General features: G+C 39.9%; 1 protein-coding gene across 9 annotated transcripts in view; it reads left to right on the plus strand.

Moving 5' to 3' along the window:
- Positions 1–15,366, plus strand: part of ANKRD12 (ankyrin repeat domain 12) — a 109,107-nt gene extending 93,741 nt beyond the window's left edge. For 8 of the 9 annotated variants that reach the window (XM_072949250.1, XM_072949255.1, XM_072949257.1 and 5 more), the window contains 4 exons: positions 4,401–4,499; positions 8,653–8,796; positions 10,450–10,545; positions 11,162–15,366. In XM_072949250.1, the coding sequence (XP_072805351.1) occupies positions 4,401–4,499; positions 8,653–8,796; positions 10,450–10,545; positions 11,162–11,347 (525 nt within the window). In that variant the 3' untranslated portion in view covers positions 11,348–15,366. Of the gene's footprint in view, positions 1–691; positions 1,741–4,400; positions 4,500–8,652; positions 8,797–10,449; positions 10,546–11,161 lie in introns of those variants that run through there. The other variant, XM_072949258.1, reaches the window with a different exon arrangement.
- Positions 15,367–16,031: the final 665 nt, after the last annotated feature.

Below are 16,031 nucleotides of genomic sequence, written 5' to 3' on the forward strand. Positions count from 1 at the left end.
AGCCTTGGTTTCGGGCCCTCATCATTACCTCTCACTTTCAGCTTTGCAGCAGTTTTTCACTACTGTTTCCTCCCAGTTTCCTTCTGCTGGACCATTCTCTTTTGTTGTTAAATTTATGTCCCTTTAAGAACAATGGAAAGCTATTTCCCTCTTTAAGTATCTCAGCTGTGATTGGCTGGCTTCCCATTGCCGGCAGCATGAACCCCACACCTCAGCCTAGTCCGTTTCACAGTCTGCCCCGTCTGCCCCTCTTGCTTCAGCCCCTCACACTCGTCCAGATCACCCGGTAGTTCAGCAGGCGAACTCTTCTGGGGTTCTTTGGCTGTACCGCCCCTCTGCCTGCAGCGTTGTTCTCACCAGGCCCCCTTTCTCCTCCATCCTCTGTGCACAGTCCTGTCGAAGCAGAATTGCTTGTGTCTTCCTTATACCTCCCCTCCGACGACTTGGTTAACTGTCCACGTGGCTGCTCTGCCTCTGAGCTGTAATCTGAGTAAGGGCTAGAACACTGCTGTCTCTTGTGGAAGGAGTCCTGCATCTGGGTCAGCCCTGCGTGCGCTGCTTGTTTCCATAACTGTGTTTCTAGCTGCTTCAGGACCTCTCCTGACCGTCCCACGATATCCTTAGAATCATTGTGTCCAATACCATAGCCGTTTGTCTTCCTCACTAGTGCTGTTTTTGCTCTCTGTTTCAGACCACCGTGTCTGCTGTCTCATCTCAGGCTGGGAACCCAGAACTCAGCCTTGCCCCTGGTCTTCTCGTCACAGCAGCCACTAAGCGGTGTAAATGCGTTTGTTGTTCTTCCAGATTCTTTCAGCAAAATAATTTGTTAATGATTCAAAGAATACAAAGCTAGTAATTTCCTTGTTTCCTTTATTTCTCCTTAAGGGGTAAGAACTTTGAGCTGAACTATGTTACATCTTAGGCTTGAAGTATGGATAAAACTAAAAAGAACACGTTTAAATTGGAAGTTCGTACAAACTGTTTCACTAAAAGCAATCTCTCATAAGCCATGGTAGCTTGCCCTTTTAGCACAGTCTGCCTGTTGATCCTGTCGCTGTGTGTGTGTGTGCGCGTGTGGTCAGCATGACCCACACTTGTGTGGATGCTCTGCACGCCCATCTTGACTGTCACCTTCACGTATTCCTGCAAAGATGAGGTAGTACGGGTTCTGGGGACGTAACTTTAATTACGTTAGAGTTTAATTGTAATTGAGTACCGTCTCAGAAGGGGCTGTAAGCAGAGCTGAGAATTATTTCTGGATGTAGTGGAGAATTTTTTCCTTGTTTTGAATGACAGTTACTAAAGTAGAGAAACAACGTAAGACAGCAGGAAGACTAGACGTTCCCAGGGAGCACACGTGAGTTTGTCCAGATCTCACCGCACCCAGCTGTGTGTCCTGCGTTTTCACATCTGTCCTTGGAAAACGGTAACACCTGCCCTACCTCGGAGCAGGTTGGACCGTGTCAGCCGTAGCCATTGACACTGTGACAACCCTGTGCAGCTGTAAGGGGCCACCATGATTTTATCCAGCTCCAAATGACTCTGAGGGCATATTCACTAGCGCTAGTATGCAGACCTGCCGCCTTTGCCCATAAAAGGTTGTGCTCTTGAGTTTATTGGACTGGACTTGTTTATTTGAAACTTAGTTTCAAAAAATAAAAAAAGATCCCAATAATAAAAATCACTTAGTTACAGTACTTTTGTATTTTTCAATGTTTTATCCATTGGTGTCCTCGCAGTCAGCTAAGTGCCACTTCGTCGAAGTGCTCTCGTCACAATTACGTGATCTGGGTATAGAGCCCACTGGAAGTGTGGTGAGATGTCTCCGGAGTCCGCTTCGTGTTTATTCTTCTGTAACTTGTGTTTCTCATAATTAACTGTAACGCTGCCATTTTTCCAGAGGAAATAAAGGGAAGAAAAATAAAGCAATGTCAAGTTCCTGAAAATCAAATAAACAGGGAAAAAAAAGAAAAAGACTTGACAAGCTGGTGTCTGCCAACAGTCAAGAACCCCCACCAAGGGGTCCGGGAGTGGGTGATGAGAAGAAGGGCACCCATGAAGGTTATCGGGGGTTTTCACTCTGGAGACCCATGAGACTCAGTAAAAGACAGACTCTCCAGGCCTGATTTGTTAGAGGAAGATGAGGGAAACAGTGAAGGGCAGGTTTCCTCAGAAAGTCTCCTCCATCTGCTCTTTTGTGATTTTACCGCTTTTCTATGCATTGATGTATGTTGAGAATTCCAAGATTTAGACATTCCACCCAAACCCCTCTCCTCAGCTTTTTTGGTAACTCACGCCTCCACAGATTCAACATTTCAGCACTGAACTTGCCTCTCCCCACTTCCCCTCCTGTGCTCTGTTACTGGCCCCCCGGCCGTCATGCTAAAGGATTGAACAAGCCCTCGGGGCCCCTCTTTCTTACCCGGAATCATTGAGCCATCCGCATTTTCAGACCCCTGGTCTCTTCCACTCTTTTGTGCATCTCACACCACTGGAGCAGGTGACCTGCTCCCCTAGTTCCTTGCCTGCAGTCTTGTCCCCCTGATGTCTGTTCTCCAAACAGCAGTGGGCTGTTAAGACCTTTTAGTGGTTCCCCATCACATACAGATTTTACCCTGATGTGTTAGCATAATGGCTGTTCCACAGTGTATTAATTAAATACCTTCCTCGGGGCGGGGAGAGACGGGGGTCTTTCATGATCAAATAAGTTTGGGAAACACCATTAATTTAAACATACATAGATTTCTTCACTGTAGGACCTCTTAGAACTATTAAAATTTAATTTGCTAATTATGAGTTGCCTAAATAAGCACATGAGTGCAGTTTTTCCCAAACTTCCTTATTCTTGGAACCATTTCCTGTATGTCATCTCTGTGGCTCAGTGTTCCGTGCATCATACTTTAAGGAAAGCTGTTTTCCAGGCTAGACAACAGCCTTTATTATTTCGCCCGTGCTATCCCTGCGTCCTCACATCCCACCACTCTTTCCTTCAACTTTGATGTCCAGGAGTTCGGGACTGCTCATGGCTGCCTCCAGACGCCAGCCTGTTTCTTTGTTCTCATGCAGAGGACCATGCTCTCCTTTCCTGTGTGTGGGATTGTCTCCCTCCTTGTTTCCCTTTTTTTTCCTCTGCAGCTTGTTTCTCTTAACTCTTTACTCTGGCCCTTCCTTGAAGATGCAGCCCTGGCATTCCACCCTCAAAGAAGTCTTCTCTGACACCCTGTCTCAAAGGAGTAGATATTTCCCTCAGTTCTGCTCAAAGGATGCCTGTGTGACTTTGCAAAACTAAAATAACAGCTCCAAATGCTACTCTTACGTCTTCTTAGTAAATTTCAAAAAGCTTACAGGCACAGAAATCAAAGATGATATTGCAGTTAGAGACCTGAAAAATGATAAGCCCCACTAAGTTATGTGTATTGTAGACTTTTCTCATTGATTCAGCTGAATATTGTGATGTTATTTAACATGTTTTTCAGTCCCTCATAATTCTATAAGCTGTTTGCTGTTTATGAAGTCCCGATTAGGTCCAGGTTTGATTCTTTGGCAAGAGTGTTTCATGTAACAGTACAGGATGCACACAGCATCTGCTTGTTCCCCTTGGGGAGAGTCCACAGAGTTGTTACACTGTGCCCTTCACTCTAATATGCTGACAGGAGCTGAAAGCTGGGGCAGGGTGGGGGCTGTAGAGGGAGCACGTTCAGGGCTCACAGGCAGTTACCACCCTACGTGGATGCCCTGTATTAGCACTAGAGTGTCTGCACAGGCCGAGTCAGCTTTCTTAACCTCCATCATCTGCCAGAAAGCGCAGGCCACTGTAATGATCAGCTTAGAGGTGAGCCAACCATTAGCTTTTTGGAGTGTGGATAGCCAAAGTGAGTTATCACATGTAACATGTAACAAATCTATTAGAAGACAATTTCATCTATTTTTATAACAGACGTAATTCACTAAATGTGCAACCTCAGTGCCTTGGTGTTTGGTTTTTGTCGTGTCTACAAAAACACTTCACTTACTGTCACTCAGACTGTTCCAGTCTTTAGGACCGTTTGCTCGGGGCTTCTTGTGTTTCTGTTACTCCTTCCTCCCTGTCTGTGAACTATCACTTACTGATGCTCTAAAATGTGTCTCTCTGTGGTAAATAACTCCCTTAGTCCTCTGGTTTGCTCTTTGAAATTTGCTGTGGCCTCAGAATTAAAACGTCTTAAGTTTTTGGGAATGCTCTGCTTTGTTTCAAATAGTTGAAATTGAGAAGTAACAACCGTTACTATATTATTTAATTCAAAGAACATTAGAATTTATATTTTCATTAAGTTTTGTACTAAAAAGGTTTAATTTTATAAGAATAGCCAATTATTGTAAATAAAATTAGTATTTTTAACTCTATGTTTTTCAAAAATTAGATTACACCACCACCTTCACTGTCAGATCCACTTAAAGAGCTTTTTCGACAACAGGAAGTTGTGAGGATGAAACTACGTTTGCAACACAGTATTGAAAGGGTGAGAAATGTTTAAATTTACATTTATGCCAAAAATAACTGTATTTTAACAATAGATTATAATGGCCTGCAGATTTTTATTAGTGAATTTTCCTTATTTAGAATCATTTTGGGGAATGGTTTGATTTTATCTTGTGCTTGTACAATAAGATGGAGAATTTTCAAGCCTGTTTTAGGAAAGCTCCCATGTTACAAGTCATATTGGGTATATACTTGGTACGTAAAAATCTCTAATATTATCATTTGTTGAATTTGCAGAACTTTAGCAGTGAATTCCTCTCTGGACATTGAATTTCCAGGTTTTGGAATTGTTGCCTGCTGCCAGATACTGTAGTGCAGGATCTTACAGAGGCAATGCTCGTTGGAACTTAGAGGTCTGCCTTAGTACTCCAGTTTCCAGTGGTTAGTTTTGGCATGAAATGACAGGGCAAAATACCTGTCTCACTGTTTATAGAAATCATCAAAGTAACTTGAATTGACGAAAATAATAATGTCTTCATCTTTTAGGAGGGTCATGGACTTTCTGAAAATGTGCTCTAAGCTGTGATCCTTCTTTACAGACAAATACACGTTGTCTTACACAAACAAAACCTTGTATGATTGATTTCCTAGGTTCACCTAGATTCACCTAGAGGTTTTTAACCTTTTTTTGTCCCATGGTTTCCTGTAAAAACCTGGTAAATATAAAACCTTCCCTCAGAATAATGTTCTTAAATGAACAAAATAAATTTATAGCATTACAGAGAGAAAAACAGATAAAAGACAGAAGCACTGATACGGAACTTACAACACTGTCCATGACTCGTGTCAGTGAACAATTGTTGGCAGTAAGAAGTTAGGTCATATAACACACACCAGTAGTTGTTCGAGCCACCGGCCATGTTTGAAGTCACCTGATATATATTCATCTGTGCCTTTAACCATGTTACAGAAGCCATACTACCTTACAGACAGTGAAGAATTCTCATTTCAACTGTTCAATTAGCAAAACTTTAATTGCAAAACTGACTCATACCTTTCCGCACATTGACCAACAAACAATTGAGAATTATAAAATACTAGAAAGCAACTGAAAAGTCTGACCAGTGTGAGAACAAACAACTCTACCCTTTGGCGGCTGGATGAGCTTCCACTGTAGGACTGCATGATGGTTGACCAGCCGTATCACACAGGAGTCTGCACAGAAAAGCTACATCACGTGTCGTGTAGCAGCAGGTCCAGTAACTACTGAAAACTCAAGAAAAAATCAGTATAAAATTTTGGGGCAATACCTGCAACAGCTATAATGGGGATGGAAGATATCTGTGATTTCTGTGGGCAGCAGAGTTGCAGATACCTCTGGCATTACTGTGGTTTGCCACCTACATTCATAATTGAAAGAAATGCCAGTTGGAGATTAGCAAAAATACAATTTTCCCCCTTGAAGTTCACAGATAATCTTTGCCTAGTTCTGTCCTCTCTCTGCTTCCTGGAAGTGGGAATTTTTTTTTAACTAATTAAGAAAAGTTTTTTTTTTTTTAAACTAGTTAAAAATTTATTCTTTAATTAGCAACGTTTGAAGGTGGGGGGGATGTCACATCAGGACTTCGAGGCAAAGGCAGAAACCCCAGACTAGTTGTTCCCAGGCTAAGGAACTCTGTTCTAGGGTCATTTTTCCCATAGAGAACGACAGCATTTGAATGTGGTGCTGAACGCAGCCAGAGCCCCGACTCCACTGCAGAAGCACCACGTGTCCTGTCCGCCTCCCCAGGAGCTAAGACGAACCCGTTCTCAGAAGACATTGTTTGATAGGCTCTGCTGTAGAAGTTCAAAGTCACAGCATTAAGAATGATGATCTCAGGTGGAATGTGTTGGCTGTCACTTCAGCAGCGTGTCTCTGTTAATTATGTTAGGGGAGGAGGTCTGACTTTAAGAAATACATTTCTTTCTCATATGGTGAGAGGGATTTTTGATTATTGCTCATTATCTCTACAACCAACTTTTTAGGAAGACTTTCTTCTAGCTGTTTTTTCTGACTATCTGATCCAGTGTTTGAATATTTGTCACAATGTCCCACCTTAAACTTGTACTTAAACTGATAAGTCATAAGTATTAGATTTATCTTCTCTCTCTTTTTTTTTTTTGAATAAAGGTAGATTTATTAAGAGAGATACATACTCCATAGACAGTGTAGGCTGTTTTAGAGGCAAGAGGAAAGCCAGGAGGTGTGGGGGTTTAAAATAAAAGTAGATACACACGCCATAGACCGAGTGCGGGCTGCCTTGGAAGGCGAGGTGGCAGGAGGCCTTAGTTCTTCTCTTCTGAGTATCATTGGTCACATGAGAATTTGCAACAGGTTAAATAAGACCACGTCTCTTTGTCTTTTCGCTAAATTATAAATACAGTGGAACGCTAGTCATGCCCATTTGGGTATAATGTGGCCTGTATCTGCTGCAGGGGAAGGATGAGTTTCTTATCAGTTGAGGGGGGAGTAGGGACCATGGCAGGGAGAAGACCAGCCACATTTGTAGTATTCTCCCGGCCCAGCCTTCCAGACGGGCCAACAGACCCTGCAGCTGGATCCCAGGAATTCACCGTCTGCTAAATGCAGACGGTTGCCTAGATCATTTCAGTAATCTTCTGATAGAGGGACTCTGCAGAATACATAATTGGAAGTTTTGGATCCCACGTAACACATTAAAGCAGGATTCCACTGTGATTGTCAGAGGTTTACAAGTACAGTTAACTTGTAACAACATGGGGGTTAGGGACCCCTTGCACAGTCAAAAGGTGGCGTGTAACTTCACAGTTGGCCCCCTGTATCCACACTTCCACATCCATGGATTTAGTCAACCATGGACCATGTAGCACTGCGTATTTACTGAAAGAAGTCTGTGTGTAAGTGGACCTGCACAAGTCAGACCCATGTTGTTCCAGGGTCAGTGTGGTTAGCATTACAGTACAGTGTGTTTGTTCCTGTGAAAATACTCATAAAAGAGCCACTTCCACCACAATGGCGTTCCACCTCAGAGTGTTAGAATGGCTGTAGCAAAAAAGACAAGTAATAACAAATGCTGGCAAGGATGTGCAAAAACTGGCACCCTACACATGGCTGGTGGGAATATAAAATGATGCAACTGCTGTTGAGAACATGTCTGCAGTTTGTGAATAAGTTAAGCATAACACTGCCACATGGCACAGCAGCTCACTCCTGGTGTTTACGCAGAAAAGTGCATTCAAACAAGAATTGAGCATGAGTGTCCACAGCAGCCTTATTCATGACAGCCCAGAGGAAGAGACAGCCCAAAAGACCATCAGCTGATGAGTGGATAAGTAAAATGTGGTGTATTCATACAATGGAATATTACTCAGCCATAAAAAGGAATGAAATACTGATACCTGCTACATACAGCACAGATGAACCTTGAAAACACGTGACGAGAAGAAGCCAGTCACAAAAGACCACGTACTTTATGATTCCATTTATGTGAAATGTTGATAATAGGTCAGTCCGTAGAGACAGAAAGTAGAGTAGTGTTGTCAGGGGAAGAGGAGAATGGAGAGTGACTAATGGGTGTGGGGCTTCTGTTTGGAGTGACAGAAATGTTCTGGAATTAGTAGTGATGGTTGAAATCTTGGTAAGTATAATTGGTCCTCTGTATCTGCAGATTCCATATCCAGGGAGTCAGCCAATCATGGATCAAAAATACTCAAGAAAAAAAATTCCAGAAAGTTCCAAAAAGCAGAACTTGAATTTGCCAAACAACAGCAGTGATTTATATAGCATTCACATTGTATTAGGTATTACAGGTAGTCTAGAGATGACTTAAAAGTATATGGGAATATGTGCATAGATTATATGCAAATATTATATAAGGGACTTGCACATCCATGGATTTTGGTGTCCACAGGGGTCCTGGAACCAATCCCCTGGAAATACTAAGGGACAACTATACTAAAAGCCGTAATTTTACACTTTATAATTTTTAAAAAGAGAGTGCCAGTTTTGAAAAGAAAATTTACTTTCAGAACGCTTGGAGTTCTCTAATTTCTCAAGCTTACTATGAAGGAAAAGCTACTCTGAGATTCTGGTTCTTGAGCACGTTAAGTAATTTTATTTCATTAGAAAAACAAGTGGTTGAAGAACTGTTGTTTTTAATTCTTCGTTCAACTAGGAAAAACTCATTGTATCCAATGAGCAGGAGGTCCTTCGAGTTCATTACAGAGCTGCAAGAACACTGGCCAATCAGACGCTGCCGTTTAGCGCGTGCACGGTCCTCCTGGACGCGGAGGTGTACAGCGTGCCGCTGGACGCCCAGGTGAGTGCGCCGAGTGCAGCCCGCGGCTCCCGCGCTGCTCCTTAGGCAGCGCACCGTGGGCCGGGCCCAGAGGGGCACGCGACTCTTTCAGACCGGACTACTTCCAGATCACCTGCCCTCTGTTTTCTAATAGCCTCTGAACATTAGGTCTGTATTAACACAGCAGATGATTGTGGAACAGGTATGTATGTGTTCAGGGTAATGTCAGTTTATAGGTAACTTGTAACTTGTCTCTGAAGTGGAGTTTAGACGTTCTGACCTTGGAATGACTGGGAAGCTGCTCGTGCAGAGGGAGGCTCAGTGTGACAGGGCTGGAGTCAGGCCAGGCTGCTGTGTGAATCTTAAGACACTGTGGGGATAAATTAACATAATTGTGAAAAACTGTAGCTGTATCTTGAAAAAAGTGTATTGCCATTTATAAATCACATGAATTCAGAACCAGACATCAGTTGTCAGAATTTTGTTGTGCCTCATAAACCAGAATGAAAATATTGGTCATAAGAATACAAAACTAAACACAGACAATGAAGGATTATCGCCGGAAAAAAAAAAAAGACTAGGGAATGCTGTTTTAAATTAGATAATGTATAGAAACACAAAGGATTTGGAAATATTACAAAGTTACTTAGTTCTTTCTATGCTTTATTTTTGTCATCTGTAAAAAAAAAAATAAAAGAGTCCCAGATGGGTTATAAAGAAAATTTCTAACAGCTAGTGAATTTTGCCAGTAAACGTCAGAATGATCCCCAAGTTAGAGACTAAAGAGGATCAGGCCACAATCGACCTAATAGTTGAGCAGGAGGACTTGTCAACCTCTTGAGGACAACTGTGGAACCGTTACCCATCCTTGTCCAGCAGGCTTTAGAGTTTCAGTAATAAAATTTAAAATAGTCAAAACATCTTACGTGAGGACCAAGGAGGAAGTGATAACAGCTAAAAATGTGAGTGGTGTGATTGTGGGGCTGTGTGCTCCCTGGATGTCGCTTGGACAGCACTGGCGGGCGTAGCTGTAGCGTATGTTTATTGGATCCGGTGCTTCCCACGTGTCCCTGTGCTAGAACAGGGCTGTAGACACTCTTAATTCTCAAAACAGGATTAAAAGAAATGCTCTTATCCCATTTTACAGAATAGAAAATTGAAAGGGTACATAATTAGTTCGAAATTGCACAGTAAGATAGAAAGCTGACATTTGAACGTAGCCTGTCTTAAAAGAATACCAAAGTGTTAGTCCTGAAAATGATGGCAACTTCAGAGGCCTGTCTCCCACCTCAGTGCTTTTTCTCCCTGCATGTGGTGAAGTGTAACATTAAAATTAATTTTGTAATCAATTATACTTTAAGAAGAATGTCATGGGCATAATGCTTCATATGACATGCTTTTTTGAGAAACAGTTTTGACTCACAGAGAGGTAGGATTCTATTTAATTAATAATGAAACCCAGCATCCTAATAATTCGAGTAACTAATCTATCTACTTAATATGGAAACAAGTGCTTATCAAAATTTTTAAATATTCAAATTATATTTTACCCTTTTTTTGAAATATATTTCCATCATTCCTTAAAAGAATATACTATAAAAAGACATAATGGCATATATAGATTGTAAAGTGAGTTATTTATAATATCCAACTACTTTTAATGTTCTCTTTCAGTCTGATGACAGTAAAACTTCTGTGAGGGATCGCTTTAATGCAAGACAGTTCATGTCTTGGTTACAAGATGTGGATGATAAATTTGACAAACTAAAGGTATGTATGTTTACAAGTTCACTTTGGAGGCTTCCCCTCCATGAACAGAAATCGCACTGTGTTAGGGAGGAATGCTTAGGGAAGGATATGCTGGTTAGTCGTAATCTTCACTCTGCGCGCCACACTGCGGAAGATAAAAAGAAAGCCTGCCTGTTTCTCAGGTCCAGTTTAGTGTAAAAGGTGCATTGCCACAGAGAACACAGTTTCTAATGGGGACCTTCGCATACGAGACTGGTTACGTCCCAACGTGGGAAAGAGCGGGCAGACAAGAGGAGAAGGAATATGTTTGTAAATAATTTATAAAGAAAACTACTTGGTTTGAGGTTTTGAATCATTTCAGAAATCACGTCTCCTTAGATTTTCATGATTTTTCTGATAATTTGAAATGTTACTGTTTGAAAGCACAGTTTCAAATTAGAGTCTGGGGGGTAAGTGTGCAGTTGCAGATCCAGAAATATTTGGTTTAGAGACAGAGGGAAAAACAGAAATGGATGTGTAACTCAGCTGTAAATACCCCTGGAATATCCATCTGACGCCCTCCAGAAACAGTGCATGAGATTCATTTTTAAACAAATCTAATAGAATAATCAGTTAATTTTCCTCTTCTTTTAAATAGACCTGTCTTTTAATGAGGCAACAACACGAAGCTGCAGCTTTAAATGCCGTCCAGAGATTAGAATGGCAGCTCAAACTCCAGGAACTTGACCCTGCCACCTACAAATCACTCAGCATTTATGAGATTCAGGAGTTTTACGTTCCCCTCGTTGATGTTAATGATGACTTTGAATTGACCCCCATATAGCAGCCGTTGCTTCCTGGCGGCGGTGGTAAACGGATGAGGCTCAAGAGTGTTATACTGTGGAATACTGCCTTTGACAAAAATACAATATTATGCCTTCACAATTATTAGTAGAGTTCAGCAAAAGTTGGTTATGTAGTAAACACTGTCATTTTATTAAAAATGAAAAGATGTATTTCGGATCTTAGATCCAGTTTCTAATTGAAAACTATTATTTATATTGATGAAAGGTCACTATCGCGTTAGAGCACGTTGGCAGACTGTGGTAGGTATTTAAGAAGCTGAGAACCTGCTAACGGCGCTGGAAGTTGTTAGCACTCTAAGTACAGGATAACCACTAGCATTCAAATTGCTTTCAAGTTTTATTATAATGTATCAGTAAACTAAAAGGTTCAATTCCTACCGAATAGTTTCTAATGTGGAAGAAAAACTTGGCACAGAATTTCTTCAGTTTTATTATATCTGTAAGTTAATTGTATAGCTTTCTTTTCGAAAGTTTTAATATTGTCTTCCTTTTTAATAACTTATTTTATACATATTGTGCAGATGTAAATCTTGTAATTAATGGTCAAAATATATACAAAGGGATTGGTAGTCAAAATATACAAAGAAATAATTGTAAAACTGTTCCGTCTGATGTTTTATTGGACCAAAGTGTAGTTCGTATGGAGTGTAGTGATCGTGTGTTCGGGTAGCGGAACTTTTAAATAAGGCATGCGTGTTTGAGTTAGCTTGTTTCCATCCCCACAACCACAGAGGGTGGCGTAGCCGTACTGCATGCTTCCTGTAGCTTAACTCTCCACAGCGACGCCCGAGGTAGTGTGAGGTGTTCCATGCTGGTCTCCCGGGGTAGCACTGACTTACTGTGTTGGCCATTTTATTTAGAATTAGTCATGCAAAAAAATAGCTCGTTTTTCATCTCACAGTAGAGCCTGTTCTCCTCCCCCCCAAAATGCCTTTGAATGAAAATTGTGAAATTGTAAATGTTTATTTTAATACTCAAGTATGAAAGAATCTGTGAATATATGTAAATATGTTTAATAAATTTTATTGGTCATGTTAAATCATTGTAAAACTTTTTTACATTGCTTAAATATAATGTTTTAAGCTTAATAACCTTTGCACTTTTAAAATAAACACTGAGTACTCAAATCAAAAAAGATATTTGATAGTCAAAATAAGTAAAAGAAATAGGCATATTCTAATTGATGTCTGCAATGTTTATGAAAAATTGATTAATATGTTGTACATTTCTTTCCTTGTGTCAAGATGCAAAACATATAATTTTCAGAATTTTATAATTAAAATAAGATTTGGTATGCTGTTTTTAATAAAATAATTAGCAATATACTTAGACCAGTTTCTCCTATAACATGATATAAATTAAATATTCAGGAATATTTCAGATCTGAAACCTGCTGCTAAACTTATTAAATATTTTTCAAAGGAAAATTAAGATATATGTAAAATTCATCATAAGTATATGAGATAAAATTTTCAGAACTTTCCACAATACTTTTTTCAGTTATAAAATAATACTGGATGTTTTTTATTCTGATACAGAAAAATAAAAAGAATAAATGAGGAATAAAGTGATTTAAATTCAGTTTACAAGTTGAAAATCCCACCTAATGGGAAAGACAGAAGTTTTTGAGTGCAAAGGTATATATTAAGCTTAGGGATTTTTGAATTTTTATGTCAATTTATATTTTAACTCATACTGTACTTGGCATGCGCAATAAAACAGCACATGTGAAAAAGACACAGTGCAAGGACTTTATTATAAAGATTGGATGTAGTAGTCTTTAGAACTTTAGATGAAAGATTTTGGCCTTTTTTATTGGATAAACGGGGCCAAGAAAGGCAGGGTAGATTTTGAAGCACTGGTTTTGTTGAAGTTAAGTTTATTAAGGCTGGGAGCATTAAGATAATTTATAAAAGCAATACTTTTTAATATGAAAAACTTAGTGCAAATTTTGTTTATACTTTTGCCTAAAATAAAAAAAACCAGATTATTGAGCATTGAAGTCATAGAAAATATGAGAAGGGTAAGTTTATACAGCATTTTGTTCTAATGGTTCAACCAGGGAAGGCGGTGGGTGGTGGGGGTGCTGGGAAGAAAAATCACTGGCCAAACAGAACAAGCTACAGAAGAGAAAAAGCAAGCAAGCAGAAACCTGGCATTTCAGTCATCCCAGCTTTGCAGTGCTGACCTCTGTCCTCACCCTCTTCCATGGCACCTCCCATTGCTGGAGCCCGTCTGCTGCGATTCTGCTTCTGCAGAGTTCCTTTGTAAAGTGGCTCAGAGCTAATCGGACAGCTCGACCGAAAAGCGAATGCCTTCTCCGTGGGAATTGGTACTTAAGTAAGTAAGTTAAGGGCTCTTGATATTTCAAAGATGTTCTAAAGCTCTGAAATGGCTGAAAAAACTTAGAATGGCGTATATGCCTAAATGATAGAGGATTCTAAAAGAAAAATAAAGGATGACTAGTTTAATCAGTGAATTTTTTAAAAACTATTCAAATACCATGAACAAGATACTAAATTGTACCTAAGGATTTGTATTTCTTTAAATCTTGTTCTAAATCATATCTGTTTAATAAATGACTAGTTGATATTTGTGCATGTTATTTAATAAAGAGTTATATTTTTATAGAAAAAATAAGAGTGAAATGTGTGATAAGTGGTGTTTTTTTTTATTTTCCAATCCTACATGACTCTAAACCAGACACTAGTGTTCACTTGGGCAGCTAGCAAAATTGCAGGAATACTCATTTTAGGGAAACAACCTCTCAAGGAACTGGCCTTTCAAACCCAAGTCTATTCAGTAATGAGGTCTCAAAAATGAGTTTTAAGTATTAGACATGCTGCAGTCTTAGCTGCAGAAATCTCAAGCAAAGACCCCTTGAAGCTAATTTTAATAGACTTAAGAATTATAGTTATTCTAGGAGCTGAGAATGCTAAATACATACTTTTCTTTATCCAAAATAGTTATTCAAATAGTTAGCAATACTTTTTATTCTATCTCTAATACATAAAACTCCAAAATTCTATATAGAGGAAATTGATTATTTCAAATTCATAAGGTAGTTTTATCTTAATGTATTTTAAAAGAAGCATTGTCACAATTTTTAAACCTTAAAAATGAATTTTAAATAATTTCATTAGTCAAGTAACTAAAAAAAGTTAAATCACATAATTACATAGTATTAGCATTTAAACAGTGAAAAGTATATCTAGAAAGATTGGCTTTTCCAATGATTAAATGTTAATCCTATACAACATCTGCAAATAATAAAAAATTGTACTAGATGTGCAGTATCTCCATAAGAGAAAGTGGGATAGAAACTGTTTACCTAAAGATAAAGCCTTGGCTTGCTTGAGGGCCCAGTTTTCTTAGGTAGATTACACAGAGAATTTAAGATTATATATGAAGCATATTTATTTAAACTCCATTGAGTTTTTAAATGCTTATTTTTAAAAACTGTGTCATACCTAAATATCTGAGTGGCCAATTAAAAGCTCTTAAGGAAAATGTTGTTGTTGATACATAGAGTGAACATGTACAGTGTATGTCTACAGGTTAAAAACACCACCTGTGTGCCCATCACTCGGCTTAAGAGCAGTACCAGTTCTTTTAACTGTGTAATTTGTATCCAGTAGAAGTGCCCACATCTTTCTGGGAGGTCCCAGCAGATGCCTACACTGATGTTTCTGTCACCCGGGGAGTTCCCTCCTGCCCTTGCAGAGGGCTCTGTCCCAGAGGCCACCACACTGAGTCCTGTCCCAGTATTACCTGTACCTGTTTTTGAACCTCATGTACATGGGATCAGATGGTGTACACCTGCCTGCCGCCTTTAGCTTAAGGTTTTGCAGTTCATCCTGTTGTGTATATCAGTAGTCTGTTCCTCTTTATTAATGAGTGGTAGTATGTTGTACAAACTGGTTTATTTACTCTCTTGCTGGTAGGCATTTGAATTGTTCCATTTGGGGCTGTTGTGAATAAAACTGCTCTGAACACACCAGTCTCTGTGAACACCTTTTTTCAGCGCCCTTGGGCCCCTGCCTTGGGGTGCCGTCACTAGGTCCTAGAGTGTATGTGTATGTCTGACTTCATTAGAAACTGACAGGTCTCCACGGTGGTTGCACCAGATTGTACCCCTGCTGGGAACTGGGAGAGGCCCCGTCGCTCTGAATCCTCATCGGTACTTGGTGGTGTCAGTCTTCAGTCTTAGTGCTGGTGGTGGGATGTGTAGTTTTGTCTTACTGTGCTTTTAACTTGCATTTCTCTGATGACTAAAGAGGCTGAGTGTATCTTCTACTATGCTTAGTGGCGATCTGCACATCTTCCTTTGCGACATGCCCTCAGGTGCTTTGCTCATTTTCCATTGGGTTGTCTTTTCATTACTGATCATTCTGCACACGAGTCCTTTGTCAGAGGTCTGTCATGAATGTTTTCGCCTGATCTGTGGCCTGCCTTTCCATTTTCCTTCCTGACTAGTTTCCCTGCTTTTTAGTAAAGCTGTTACACTGTCATGACTTTTCAGAATATTTAGTAGATTTCGTATCACCTCCCCTCCAAAATTGTCCCCTTAAATGCAGCCATACGGATGTACAACCATAGCTTTCAGTTTCTTGGAAACACCACCTGTGTATAATTTTAGAGCCATTAGTATTTGAATGTAAG

The sequence above is a fragment of the Vicugna pacos genome, chromosome 24 (assembly GCF_048564905.1).
Source record: "Vicugna pacos chromosome 24, VicPac4, whole genome shotgun sequence".
Taxonomy (NCBI): Eukaryota; Metazoa; Chordata; class Mammalia; order Artiodactyla; family Camelidae; genus Vicugna; species Vicugna pacos.